This window comes from Telopea speciosissima, chromosome 8 (assembly GCF_018873765.1).
Source record: "Telopea speciosissima isolate NSW1024214 ecotype Mountain lineage chromosome 8, Tspe_v1, whole genome shotgun sequence".
Classification (NCBI taxonomy): domain Eukaryota; kingdom Viridiplantae; phylum Streptophyta; class Magnoliopsida; order Proteales; family Proteaceae; genus Telopea; species Telopea speciosissima.
Window position 1 is genome coordinate 59128176 of NC_057923.1, and position 14730 is coordinate 59142905.

The 14730-nt window shown below is 38.4% G+C and overlaps 1 protein-coding gene and 1 pseudogene across 1 annotated transcript; both read left to right on the top strand.

Annotated features, from left to right (window-relative positions):
- Positions 1 to 412: 412 nt before the first annotated feature.
- LOC122672671 lies at positions 413 to 13517 on the top strand (annotated as a pseudogene).
- On the top strand, positions 10212 to 13466 carry LOC122672498 (disease resistance protein At4g27190-like). The gene has a single exon (XM_043869960.1). The coding sequence runs from the start codon at positions 10239 to 10241 to the stop codon at positions 13464 to 13466; it is 3228 nt and encodes a 1075-aa protein (XP_043725895.1). The 5' UTR covers positions 10212 to 10238.
- Positions 13518 to 14730: the final 1213 nt, after the last annotated feature.

Sequence of the window (14730 nt, forward strand, 5' to 3'; positions counted from 1 at the left end):
AAGGAGAGGGATAAGGGTAAAATAATAATTATACTCTTCTCAAGGGTAGTTTAGGGTTTTCAAAAAATTTAACTCGCTGATTTCATCAATTAACTAATGGTAGAGTCTAATTTGAGTATAGGGCTCTAATGCAGGGGTGATCTAAGTATTTTCAAATATAACGGGATGATCTGAGTATCGGCCCATTTTCAAAGGGTGTTTCATAAATTTCCCTTATTTTAATTACACTTTCATCCGTGAGGTTCGGAAAATTTCACGTAATTGGTGACCGAAAACGTTAAAATTATGTTTTAGTTGACCAAATTACCCTCATCTCCCCCGAAATCGTTTAAGGTTTGAAGGAAAAAAAAAAACAGAACGAATGGATCTTACCATTAAAGCCACCAAAATCCGCTTCATTTGGATAAGCCTTCTTCAAAGAGTTCAAAGAAGAAGCCAATGATCGCTAACAGAAGAAAGCAAATCGAACAACAACGCCATGGAATCTTACCCATTACAATGCATCAAATGCTTCCTATCTCTCTCTCCACCCTTCGCCCGAACAAAACCCATCTCCCAATTCCTTCCGATCATCCGTACCAGATCCTTTCAAACCCAAATTCCTTCCTCCCGTCCGCCGGCGACAAGGTACTCAGCAGCTCTAAAGAACTCGAGAGGCTTTGGGGCGGCGTCACCGAAGAAGAGCAAGACAAAGCAGCCAAAGAGAGTCGACGAAGACGATGAAGATGTCGATGTCGAAGAAGAACCTGACGATGACAGGATACCTGAGATAGTTACGAACCGGTTGACGAGCAGGATGGGATTCTGAGTTGGGATTCCATTCTCCTGTGGGTTGTTGTTCTTCCCATTCTTCTATTACCTGAAGGTAGTGATGAAAATTGATGTACCCACATGGATTCCTTTCGGAGTATCGTTCATCTTCTTTGGATTGGCTCTGTTGGGGTTAGGATCGTGTCGTCGAGTTGGGATCCGATGAGGGAAGGTTCTTTCTTGGGATGGAATGAAGCTCGGAGGAATTGGCCTGTGTTCTGGCAATCTCTGAGGGGAAGATTAGGAAAGAAGTAAAGAGAGTTTTTTGTTTGACGAGGGATTTCCATATCCTCCTTGTGTATGGATCTGAAAGAACAGAGTGTATTTCTGTATTGATGCAAATGGGAAGTAGTGGTCTATGAACAAATTATAAATGTGGAACTGCGTATTGCGGAATCTGATTCAAGTAGGAACCATTCAAGTAGCCAAGTTACTCAACGAGTTCTGTCTTCGACTTCATCGGGTTGCAGTTCTTCTGTGATGGAATGGACCAGTACAGAGGAGAGCGAGTTGCAGAGCCTTTCTAGGTTTTCATTGCTGGTTTATGCTTGTAAGAACTGAAGGGCCTGGTTGCAACTGATTCTTTGTTTTCATGGAAGGTTCTCTTCTGGGACTGGTAATACTTCGATTTTTAGATTCATTACTACTAATCCATTTATTCATGAACATAACTGAATAAATTGTTCTTTCACTGAAGTGGATTTTGATGGGTTTAATGGGAAGATCCATTTGATTTTTTTTTTCAAACCCTAAACGATTTGGGGATGATGAGGGCAATTTGGTCAACTAAATACAATTTTAAGGTTTTCAGTCACCAATTAACGGTCTGGGTGTTTTTGTTACTTAGTTTAGAAAGCAGGGGTGGTACGTGAAATTTTCCCTTTTTTATTTTGCTTTATTTTTTACCTTGGATACTTCAAAAGTCCTAACTTCTTAATCATAACTGCTCAAATTGAGTGATTCTAATTTTTTTGAAAGAAGACAACAGCTTGCTCAGTTGGTTGGTGCCTTGTCGGTATAGTGCAGGCTCTCAAGAGGTCAAAAAAAATTTGTGTTGTAAAGATTATTTTGAGTTCTATCCAATGGTATGAAAATAGAAACCATTTTAGCCAAAAATAAATTAGAAATTCATTTTAAACAAATTTTTAATACAATGAGTATGATGATGAAATATACCTAATCACAAAGTTTGGAGTGATTTCATAGCAGCTTGAACATTCTTTGATACGGTCAATATCACCAGTGGTATTTGATCTTTTCTACCAATTTTTTAATGGACCGAGTTTCCCTCCACCCACGGTGAATGAGATTCCTCCACCCACGGTGAATGGGATCTCATTCACCGAGGGGCGGGAGAGGTTGGGAATGGGTATCGGGAGGGTATTTTGGAACTTACTAAACCCTAAGAGGGGTTTGTGAACCCTAGGATGGTGGGGGAACCGTCCTTTATGGGTGGAGGAAAACTTTGTCCTTTTTTAAATCTTTCCAAAAGGGTAGAAAACGTAATCCAAACTATAAGTTGAGTCTCACATGTCGTTCAAGGATCCAATCATCATTGTTGTACACACTTCCTAGTTGACAAATTCAGGGTGTCTACAATCATATTTGTCATCCTCAAATTTTCTTTATTAACAACTCAAAAGCAACTGTTTTTTTTGGGTTTCATTGGTCCTTCCCATAATCAAGTATCATACATCTATTCTTAAAATTTAGGGGCTGTGACTTCTTCATCCATTTCTCATGGTTTTTTCTGTCTCTATTTCTTTTTCACTGTTTCTATTCTTAAAGGTTAGGGGGACCTAGATTCTTCTTCTTGTTCAAGTTATTTTTTTTATTTTTTAAATCTCTGTTTCATGTTTCCCACTGCTTCATATTTATCATTCTCAAATTTTCTTTATTAGATTGTTGAGAGGAAGGACAACATCGCAGAAGCAAGTGTTTTTTGGGATTTACTACTTCTTCCCATAATTAGGTAAGTATCATGTATATATTCTTAAAAATCTTAGGGGCCTTGGATTCTTCTCATTGTTCTTATGATTGTTTTTTTCCCCTCTTTTCATCTCTATTTCATGTTCATTGCTTCATATATATCATTTTCAATTTTTCTTCATTGAAGTGTTGAGAGGAAGGCCAACATCTCAGTGGCAGGTGTTCTTTGGGATTGATTTCTCCTTCTTTCCATAATCAAGTAAGTATCATGCATCTATTCTTAAAGCTACTTAAGTACCTTGGTTTATTCCTCTTTTTCTTCTGGTTTTTCCTTTTAATCTCTATTTCATGTTCACTACTTCATATTCATCATTCTCAAATATTCTTTATTAGATTGTTGAGAGAAAGGACACCATCTTAGGAGCAAGTCTTTATTTTGCATGTGTGTATGTGTTTTAGTACTCTTTCCCATAATCAAGTATGTATCATGCTTATATTCTTGAGGCTTAGGGGCCCTGGTTTCGTCTTGTTGTTTTCTTGGTTTTTTCTTTTAAGCTCTATTTCATGTCCACTGCTTCATATTTATCATTCTCAAATTTTTTGTTAGAGTGCTGAGAGGAAGGACAACATCTTAGAAGCAATTTTTGGATTTTAGAGCTCCTTCTTCCCATAACCAAGTAAGTATCATGCATCTATTCTTACAGCTTTGAGGCCCTAACTTCATGTTCAATGCATCATATCTATCATAATCAAATTTTTTTTTTAATTAGAGTATTGATATGAAGGACAACGTCTTAGAAGCAATTGTATTTTGAACTTAATTAGTTGCTCCTTCCCCTAAATTTAAGTGTCGTTCATCAATTCTTAAAGCTTAAAGGTTCTGGTTTCTAACTTTTTCCCCCTTTTATTCTCTCTTTCGTGTTTACTATTTTATATTTATGGATCTCAAATTTTCTTTATTAGAGTGGGAAGAAAGACTACATCTCAGAATAAGCAAGTGTTTCTTGGGTTTCGTTGTTCCTTTTTCCTCTAATCAGGTACGAATCATGCATCTATTTCTTAAAGCTTACCTGCATTGGCTTCTTCATTGTCTTGTTCAAGGGATAAGTAACTAGCTTTCATTGTAAATGATGTAGAACAGAACGAAGTGGGCTCGATATCGTTCAAGAAGGATGAAATAACAAACTAAAATAGGGAGAACAACTGCAAAATTTTTTATTCTTCAATGCCTTCATGTTATTGCTTTCTACTCCTATTTATCAACTTTAATCAATCCAACATACTTGAAAACAAATGCTTAAAATAAGAAAATAAAATAAACTCGAACCAATCCAACATTCTTGGAAATAAATGCTTAAAATAAGAAAATAAAATAAACACCTAGACACGTTACTATTAGTAGAGGCTAAATATTCAGTTTGACATGGTTTCTAACTATAACCACACGGTTTCTAATAGTAACCAGATTCTATGTTGACCACGATTTCCATCACCATCCTATCTTCTGCATCATTCCATCCCACCAGATGAAGACTCGTCCTCGAGGCAGCATCTAGACACAGTGGATCTATTGCAGCATGGTAGTCATACAAATCGGCGACATTGAACGTTCGGGAGATCGTTCAATCCTTCTAAAGATCCATGACGTAGGCATTGTCATTGATCTTGTGCACTATCCAAAAGAGTCCGTATTTCTTTGGCTTCAATTTATGATACGTACCAGTGGGAATCCTCTCCTTGCGCAAGAAAATCATCACCATAACCCCAACCGCAAATACCTTGGCACGTCAAGGTTTGTCGGCAGCTTCCTTATCCCGGGCACTAGACTCCTCTAGGCGATGCTTGACTGCAGACTTGATTGATTTCACTTATTCAGCCATATTTTCAACAGCCGCGCTTGTGGTTGGCAGTTTTGGAAGTGAAAGTAGGTCCAATGCGTTGGAAAGATTGATACACGATCGAAAAGGGTGATTGACCAATCAAATGGTGTACAACACTGTTGTAGGCAAACTCTGCTTGTGCCAATGCATTATCCTATTGCTTGTGTTTGTCTTCATAGATATTGTGAATGATATTCGCCAAAGTGCGGTTGACGACCTCCGTTTGCCCATCTGTTTGCGGATGAGCTGTGCTAGTATATTCAGACTAGTTCAAACCGTTTTCACCAGTAATCCAAAAGTGAGCAAGGAATTTTGAATCTCGATCAAGATGTAATGGATTTGGGTACTCCATGGAGACGCACAATCTCTTGGAAAAACAGTTTAGCCACAAGCGATGCGTCCGATGTTTCCCCACAAGGCACAAAATAAGCCATCTTCGAGAATCTGTCCACAACTACAAGAACAATATCTTGATCCCTTTGTGTATGGGTAAGTCCGAGTACGAAATCCATCGACAAGTCCTGCCAAATAGTTTTGGGTACGGGAAGTGGCATGTAGAGCCCTGTATTATGAGTCAGCCCCTTCGCTACACGGCAAATTGCACATTTGCAAACCATGTTTCTAATGTCATGCTTCAGCTGGGGCCAATAATAATGTCCCTCCATACTAGCAATGGACTTATCGCGTCCCAAGTGAACTCCGTGGAATGCATAAACAATTTCTCTTGAACAAATAGCCATCATGAATATGGAAATTTTTTATCGGCTGCCGCAATATACATATTTCCCAAGTGTCACTGAAATCTTCATCATCTGCGTACATTCTTTGAGACAATAAAAAAATCCACAACTTAATGATGCAGGCCCAACCCCATCAAATCCTTAAAGCCCAGGACCAAGTCAATACCAAGAACCAACCATGGCCGGTCCTCCAACCTGCTCCAAATATCTAGCCTAAACAAACCTAGGCAGCTACTATGTGGGTGGATTTCTTCAATGTTTTCACTTCCCCATTCCTTGCACCTTCTCCCATGTTTTCCTTGTGTGGAGCATTTTTTTTTCGTTGGAGATTGCATCAAAGTCCTGGAGATTGCATCTAGGCATTGAGATTTGTAACAAGAAGCCTATTTTTTGTTGTCTCTTTTGTTGCTTTATTACTTCTTGTTGTCATTAGTCCACCACATACTTTGGAGACTATATTTGGGATTAATTGTAACCACTATAATTACTTTATGGGGGATATTAGAGTCATTTTTTTATCATGTCAAAGGCATATGAAAGGGCTGGGCAATTTCACTTGTAACCTCATTAAGTATCAATTTTAATCCAAGTTGCTACAAGCACTTTCTCATAGAACCAAGTTGAGTTCTTCCTATGAAATCAAGCTGTGTTTCAATCTTCACTCTAGAAGAATTGAAGAATCTCCGGTGACCTGGAAGTGTTGCCACCATCAACCTTGAAGAGTTGGCAAGTCTACCTCCACCAAAGGACCAAAAAGAATACTTTCTTGGAGTTTTTATCATCCGCGTCTATCTTCTATCATTCCCTCTTAATTTTTATATTTTTTATATCCATATCAGCCATTCCAACCCAAATTCGAGTTCACATCATCCCTTTTTCATTTTTATATTGCACACCAAGTTTGGGAAATTCATTCTTTATTTTTTCAGATTCGAACTTGTGCAGGAACATTCTCTTGACGACCCATTTTGACCCTCTTCTGTGTGGAATTGAAGAAAATCCAATTTCTCAAAAGTTATAGCCCCGTATCTTAGCTTCAAAACCCAATTTAAATCACTTCAATCTGATATTTGAGTAGAGAGATATCTCCAATTTACTGACTGACTTTCATTCTATTAGTAATATATGTTACTTCTAGAAAGTACGAGTACTCTCCCGTTTCGAGTTTAAGCAATCCCATAAGGGTGATTGCATCATTTGCTATCAAAGCTTTGGGGGAGAGGATGGAAAAGATTTCAGCCAATAGTTTCACCCCATTCATTGATTGGAACACACCCTCAGTGTTCGATGAATATCTAGATGATGAACCTGCATCACATGGTGCTTCCAAATTGCTTGAACCAGCTCTTACGGTATATTCAATTCCAATTTCTTTTGGAAGTTTTTATATTGCTTTTGCAGGATACAAAGTTAAGAAGGATTTCTGTTCTTTTGATGCTCCATTTCTCGCCAAAGATGGCATGACTACAATGCTTGTTAGCATCAAAGGACAGGTTGCCATTAGCAACATGGATGAGGACATGAGGGTGCTACACCATAGCATTAGTTCCATTTCGATTACTCTTCCTGTCTTTTAAAGAAATTTTACAAATGACAAAATCCTTATGTTTCTATTCGATCCTAGTGGACGACGAGTTTTATTGATCGGAAGAAGAGTTCGAGGACGAACTCCTTTTCAAAATGGGAGTATGATGCAGGCTCATCCCGCATTATAAAATAATTGAAGCCCAAACAAGGCCAAACAAGGCTGGCCTTTAGCTAAGACCAACTCAACTTCATGACCACCTGACCAAAAGAGAACTAACCCAAGATTAATGAGAGCCTTGCTAGTGGAGACTCTCTACAATGCCTTTTGAGCTACCCTAGTGGATTGATGATGTGGAAAGCTTCTTAGTGGATGATGATGTGGCAGCCCTTCTCTCAAAGATTCCATTGGTCTAAGCTCCTTTAACTACCTCTCTTGGTCAACTCAATTCTCCTCCTAGATACTAGACTCAATGCATTGATGCAAGAACCAACACGGTACCTTGAAACAAGAATCAAGATATTGTTCTTATTGCTTAGAGAAACAAACAAGAAAGTGAAGAAGAAGCTTTAGAGTTTTCCTAAATCAAGATATAATCTCAACCATTGGAATCTCATTTGAAATCGATGGCTGAGATATTGTAGGAATTTTTAAGGTTTTCTTTATTTGCCTATAAAAGGCCTACTTATGTTCCATGCAAAATAATAATGTATTTTGATTTTGAATGAAATGCAAGTTGCATCTTCTTAAACCAAGATTAAGTTTAACCTTTGAAAATCTAGAAGAGTTTTCCATCGACCAAGCTAAGTTGATTTTTTTTCCATTGAAAATGTTGAAGAGTTGTAGCTTTTCTCTATGCCTCGGCATCCTAAAAGAGTTTCCCACACAACCTTGAAGAGTCGTGAAAATTCCCCCGTCTTACTACCGATTTTTGTGGCTATACTTGTTGGCATTTCTTACATCATGAGAGTGTGTAATTTACCTCTCTTGGTCTCACGCATTCACTGCCTTTCCTCTTATTTATCAACTCTAACCAATCCAACATACTTGGAAACAAATGCTTAAAATAAGAAAACAAAATAAACTCCTAGATACGTTACTAATAGTAGAGGCTAAATATTCAGCTTGACATGTTTCAAACTATAACCACATGGTTTCTAATAATATCCAGATTCTATGCTGATCACGATTCCCATTACCATCCTACGCTCCACATCATAAAAGATGTAAAAAAGAAATTATAACAACGCATCTAGCTAAGAACAAAAAAGAATCAGAAATAGAAAATCGAAAACTATACAAACAACTTTAAAAAAAATAAAATTTATATTGGGATGGGGATAGTGTCCCATGTGAGGATCATTACTCTAGCACCTACCTTTGCAAGTCCATCACTTGTGGAGTCAAACGATCTTGTACACCAGTAGAACATGGTGTTCAATGTTGCTATCCTTGTTCTCACACAGTCACACATCATATTAGTGATGCAGATTTATCACCAAACTGGGTTTCTTTTATTAGGAATAAGTCTAGGGTTGGGTTCTATATGTGTTGGGCCTTTGATCCCAAGGGTTTTCTATGTGATAGGCCACTTTAATGGGCTTGAAATAGGGGTATATAGGTTGCATACGGGATTAGCCCAATATTTAGTCTTATTTTTATGTTTTTAATTGAACCGGTTTAAAATTGGTTGCATCCAATTGGTTCAATTGGATCAATTTAAGTTATTTAGCTAAGTGCCTTTTAATTTAAGTTATTAGGGGTAGATAGGTCAATTTACTGTTTTAAGTTATTAGTTTTAGTTTTAATTCCTTCCCTTCCACGATTTATCAAGGAAGAGGTTAAATTGTACTAGGTTTTGGCTATTAGCCTATTATTATAAATAAAGCTAAATCGTGGGAGGCTCCCCCACAAGTTTTAAAGTTTAAAAAAAAGAATTCGTTGGCTGCCATTGCTGCTGCTCCTTGCTCCCTTGTGAGTGTGTGCATCCTTGTGGATCTCAAGGTGGAAAGGGACTGGTGGAATTTGGTTGACTCCTTACGCAGTGATGGCTGGGAGGATCTTCTTCAGCCGGAAGGTGGGTTTATCCTTCTACCACATAGCTGCTGCCTCCATTGAAGAACTCCTTCAACAAGTAAGTTACTTATTTAATTACAGTCATTCCCTTCTTCTCCTAGCCCTCTACAGTCCATCCCCATCATTCGCCTTTTATTTTATTGGATCCTTTAAACCCTAACCAGCAACTTCCCCCCAGTCGATCCTTTTATTTTTAACTTGAATTCCCATAAACCCTAGTTAGTCTTAATTCTGTCCAGACCTGTTCCCTCATCAGAATCCTCTTATTTTTTTACCACAACTTCTCCTTAATACCACCTACACTCGACCTAGCCTGCTGCCCCATCCTAGCACCATAAACCCTAACTGACATTGTCTCTGTGAAACCCAAAAACACCCTAAATCCTGTAAAACCCAATTCAGCCATCAGAAAACCTTCATATTACAGTCGAACATCCCCCTCCCTGTTTAGAAAACTCGAACTCAGCCCCAGCCCTTAGATCCCACTCAAAACCCTAAATTTGACCTAAATTTTAAAACTCAAAACCCGAAACCCTAACCCTAGAATTTTAGAATTTTAATTTTTTGTTTAAACCTATTTAAAACCTATACCATTAGCTTCCTTAAGACCTGCCCGTCATATTCATATATCACATTCACTCATTCCCCTTACCTAACCCTAGTTTTGAGTCAGATCAGCCCATTTTGCCCCAATCGGCTGACTAATTTCAGAACCATTGCTCCCCTGGCCTCTAGTAGGACTGCCTCCTATTCTAGAGCTACATTAATTAGACTCTGAAAGTCTCCATTGTCCTCTCATCTCAGCCTCCATCCATCTAATGCCAACTTTTGAATCTTCCTCCCCCAATAGTGCTTCAGCCATAAAGACTTTGGGCACATCCAGCATTAATAAAAGGGTTCTTAACTCAGCTCCTGTGGAGTGCATTCACCATCTGATCACTTTTTGTTCTGTTCCATATAAATACATAATAGCCTTGAACTACAATGACATGGAAAAGAAAGACTCTTCTGGTAGAGAGCTCAATTTTTGGACTTTCTCATTCAACTTTTATGTGTACAAAATTGCACCATTTAGGGCTTAAGTGATTATTTTCAGAAAGGAATCTATGTTCATGCTTTTCTAAGACATAATTCAGCATGTGTGAAACTTATGCAGAATGTGGCATGCTCATATGGTCGTTTCCCTAGTTAGGGGTACCCAAATTTTTTTTGTTGCATGTGTGTTGGTGTTGTTCACAGCTTCAAAATTGTTAATTTACTAGAATTGCTTTTGAAATCATGGCAGGTGAAAATTCTTTAATGGCTCTCGTTGGAGTAATAGTAGCTGCCATTGAGCAACCAATAATAGCCATTGGGCAATGTTTATGGGTCCCACTCGGACGTCAATTCAGCTACGTAAAAAATCTTGAAAAAAATTTTGGGAAGCTGAAAGAGAAAGAGATAGATCTCTACAACAAAAGAGAGGATGTAAACAGAGAGATTAACAGAGATATCATATCAAAAATGCCGACAGCTGACTGTCAAGCTTGGCTTCAGAAGGTGGGAGAAATTTTGGAAAATAAAGTCAAAGCCATAGAACCAGAGTTTCAAGAAAATAAGCGTTGCATTGGTACACTTTGCCCCAACATTTGGTGGAAAAAGAGACTGGGTAAGAAAATTGTGAAAATGATTGATGACATTGTTAATCTCATGGACGACTACTCAAAGTTTTCAGGAAGATATGTGGTTGAGGCACCTCCACAGTCAGTTGAGCCAATTCCTGCACTAGCTATGGAAGGCAATAATAGTACATCAATTGATCGTACTGTCCAGAAGATATTAAGATGCATAAGGGATGATGATAATCATAAAATTGGCATATGGGGTATGGGTGGAGTTGGGAAGACAACTTCAATGAAGGTCCTAAACAATTCACCCGAAATAACAGGTATGTTCCAAATGGTTATTTGGGTAACTGTGTCCAAAGATGGAGGGGGAGATATAACAAGAAAGGTACGAAAGGATATTCTAAAGCGTCTGTCATTGCAGTTTGACGATGATGAGTCTGTTGAAAGAACCGCCAGTAGAATTTTTCAAGGATTGAGAAATACCAAGTATTTGCTGCTTCTAGATGACTTATGGCAACGAATGGAATTGGATATTATAGGAATCCCCAACCCAAGCAAAGAAAATGCGTGCAAATTGATAATAACAACTCGGTCAAAGGATGTCTGTAATAGAATGGAGATTGATAAGGCAATTAAAGTTGAAGTCTTATCTAAAGAAGAGGCATGGAACTTGTTTCGTGAAAAGGTTGGCGGCAACATTGTGGATTCATCATCAGAGGATATAAGAGAAATAGCTACAAAGGTCGTTCGAGAATGTCGAGGTTTACCACTTGCCATTATTGTAATTGGAGGGTCGTTGAGAAATAAGAATGACCCAAGTGAATGGAGAAATGCGTTGAAGGAGTTGAGGTCGAATAAGTACGAAATGATTGATGATGTGGAAGAATCTGTGTTTAAGAAATTGAAGTTCAGTTACGACCAATTAAAAAGCAACAATATCAAGAAGTGTTTTCTATACTGTGCTTTATACCCAGAGGACTATCAGATTGAAGTAACAGAACTTGTAGAACATTGGTGGTCAGAGGGTTTCATTGATGATGATGGTGGTGATTTTTTAAGGTTGGATGAGGCATATGATAAAGGGCATGCTATATTAAATTACCTAAAAGATGTTTCATTGTTGGAAGGAGTATTTGATCCTTTTGGGAGGCTGGAAGTCAAGATGCAAGATGTGATTAGAGATTTGGCATTAATAATCACATCATCAGCGTCATCATCATCATTAATGTCTGCTAAATTATTAATGGTACCTGCTGCAGAGGAGGAGGAGGATGGTAATCATCAGTTCTTGGTTCGAACCAATATGGGAGGAGGAATACAAGAGGAGCTCTCAATCACAAATGAGGAAAATTGGGGACAGTTCCAAAGGATCTCATTGATGTGTAATAATAAATGTCACATTAATCTACCTGAGAACCCCACATCTCTCTCACTTGTGACATTATTTTTGCAGCATAATAGAAGCTTGACTAGAATTCCAGAATTATTCTTCGAGCATATGCACAATCTTCGAGTTTTGGATCTATCAGACACTGATATCAGGGAGTTCCCATCTTCTGTTTCCAATTTAGTAAGCCTTCGAGGATTATTTCTTCTCAATTGTTCCTCTTTGGTTACTTTGCCATCCCAAATAGGGAATCTTAAAAAACTTCAAGTGCTTCATTTAGGAGGCAGTTATGGCAAGTTTGAGTACTTACCTATTGAAATTCAGCAGCTTACACTCCTTAGAAGTCTGCAAGTGTCATTTTATCGAATACCAGGTGGGAATCGACTGATGGTTCCAAATGGGATTATATCAAGGCTCTCTCTACTTGAAAACTTGAGCATCCATGTACATCATCATTCTCCCAAGTTTGGAGAAAGTATTGGGGAAGAGGTGGGTAGCTTAAAGCAACTAACTCAACTACTGAAGTTTCATTTTACATCATTGGAAAGTTTTGAGCATTTTCTACGTGGAAGTTGTCCATGGAAAAATCAAACCCTCAAGTCATTTCGATTCATTGTGCACTTTGAAAAGGAGGCTCGATTCTACGACACTACTATACCTGTTTTTAAAGAAGTATCAAATATGCGAAATTTACATCTGTTAGGAGGTAATTACACACCCAGCAGCAGCACTGTATTTGAAGAGGTACTCCATCAGGTCAATGGTTTCCATTTACTAGGCCATCAGACTTGTCAAGGGCTATTGGATTTTGGGTTGGACAACTTAAATCACCTGAAACTATGCGTTGTTAGCGGATGCGAGATGATGGAAAACTTCATCAATGGAAATGATTTAACTACTACTTCAACAACAACCACACCTTGTGCAGTTTTACCAAACTTGGAATACTTGCAAGTTGAAGAAATGCCAACTATGAGGGCCATTTGGGAAGGACCAATGCCACCAGGAAGCTTCAGCCGTTTAGCAACTTTGCAAATCAGTTATTGTGCAAACCTGAGAGAGATTTTCACAAGGGGCATATTCCAACAACTTCCAAATCTTGAAGTACTTGATGTCAGTTACTGTGATACCGTCCAAGTAATAGTAGTGAACGAAGAAGAGGAAGCAGAAGAAGAAGATCATGATGATGATGATGATGTTGCTCTTTTCCCAAAATTGAAAAATCTCACTCTTGAGAGACTACCCAGACTAGAAAGGATTTGGAAAACAGTTTCTTTTCATCCCATGGCGCCATCCTTTGAAACGATAACAGTTATCAAATGTCCAAATCTGAAGAGTCTGCACCCTTTGAGTTTGGGGATGATTCAGCAGCAAAATGGATCATTATCTACATCCAGCAGTACTACTCTAATAAGGAGGATTGAGGGATCAACCCAATGGTGGGAAGCATTGGAATGGGAACATGATGAGATCAAACAACTACTCCAACCTCTTTTCAATAGGTTGTACTAATGAGAAGCGCACGATCAGCTTAGTCAGTAGGGACCAGAGGAGAGAGAGTGTCAGTGGTTGTTGGGGGAGGGCCGGAGGAAAGAGGCTGTGAGAAAGAGTTTCCCACTCAGCTGGCATCACAGGGAAACTTTTCCCTTCATTTCTTCTAATTTTATTCAAATGTTACTTGAAAGATTTGTTTTTTTTTTTGGGGTAGTGTAGTAATTAACACATTTTTCCTTGATGGTATTCATCTTTTGCAAACGTTTGTTGTACACACTCACAAGATACATATGTCTAGAAGTCTACTTGGTGTGCTAGCTAGCATTGGTTTGGTTGTTTATTATTATTAGGGAAATTTGCAAGAGGTCATCAGATTCATATCACCCGGATCCAAACAGAGCCAATATTTTCTTCAATTGCTCCTTTATCTAAGAGCTTCTCCTAATTTACATGAATAATTAAATTCGAGTTATCCTATTGCTTTATCATTTATACGAGAACACAGAATGTTCTGTACTTCCACTGAACTTCTAGGCTGTGTTTGGTATGCATTCTTGGAACGCATTCTAGGTTGATTGCATATTCTTAGACGGTAAAAACAACTATTTTTATCATTCGAGAATGTGAAATCAACTTAGAATGCATTCCAAATGCTGCCCTTCCCATGCCAATCCGACGACGGTTCCAATGTCTATGGTGAGGGGATTCCTCATTCACCATGGATGGAAGAAAACTCGATCGAATAAATACTATGCCAATTGATAGATTAAGTATGAATATTGAATGGTTAATGCTTAACACTGATAAAAGGTGGAGAGCTCAACCCTCACCTCTGTCCTGGAAATAGTCTAAGTTTTTTTAATAAAAGTCCATTTTGTCCCTCTGGTCTGGGGCGGGAAGTACAAGGGAAAAAAAAACCAACTTGGGCTGGGCATTCGCATTCCAACCTGGCCCAGCACCATTTTCAGCCAGATGGGGTTGGGCTTTGGAAACCCCTAGGCCTTTACCACTGCCATTGGTCCCCTTTGATTGGATTAGGAAGGGATATTTTTTATCATGTACAATAGGTGTTGACAGTTTATCCAATCACAAGATCAAATCACCAACACTGAAGGGATTCTTTCTTTTTTGCGTTGAAGGAAACCTTTGTCAAGAATCAGTATAAGCTAAAACATTTGGTGATATCCAAAGCATGGTTTGAGGTATCAGATAGCCCGATGCAGCTGATACTGTACGGTTTTAAAGGTGAGCAATGCCAATACTTGGCCAATATTGTATCAGT

Coding starts and splice junctions, on each gene's coding strand:
- LOC122672498 (XM_043869960.1), top strand. CDS start 10,239: ATGGCAGGTGAAAATTCTTTAATGGCTCTCGTTGGAGTAATAGTAGCT.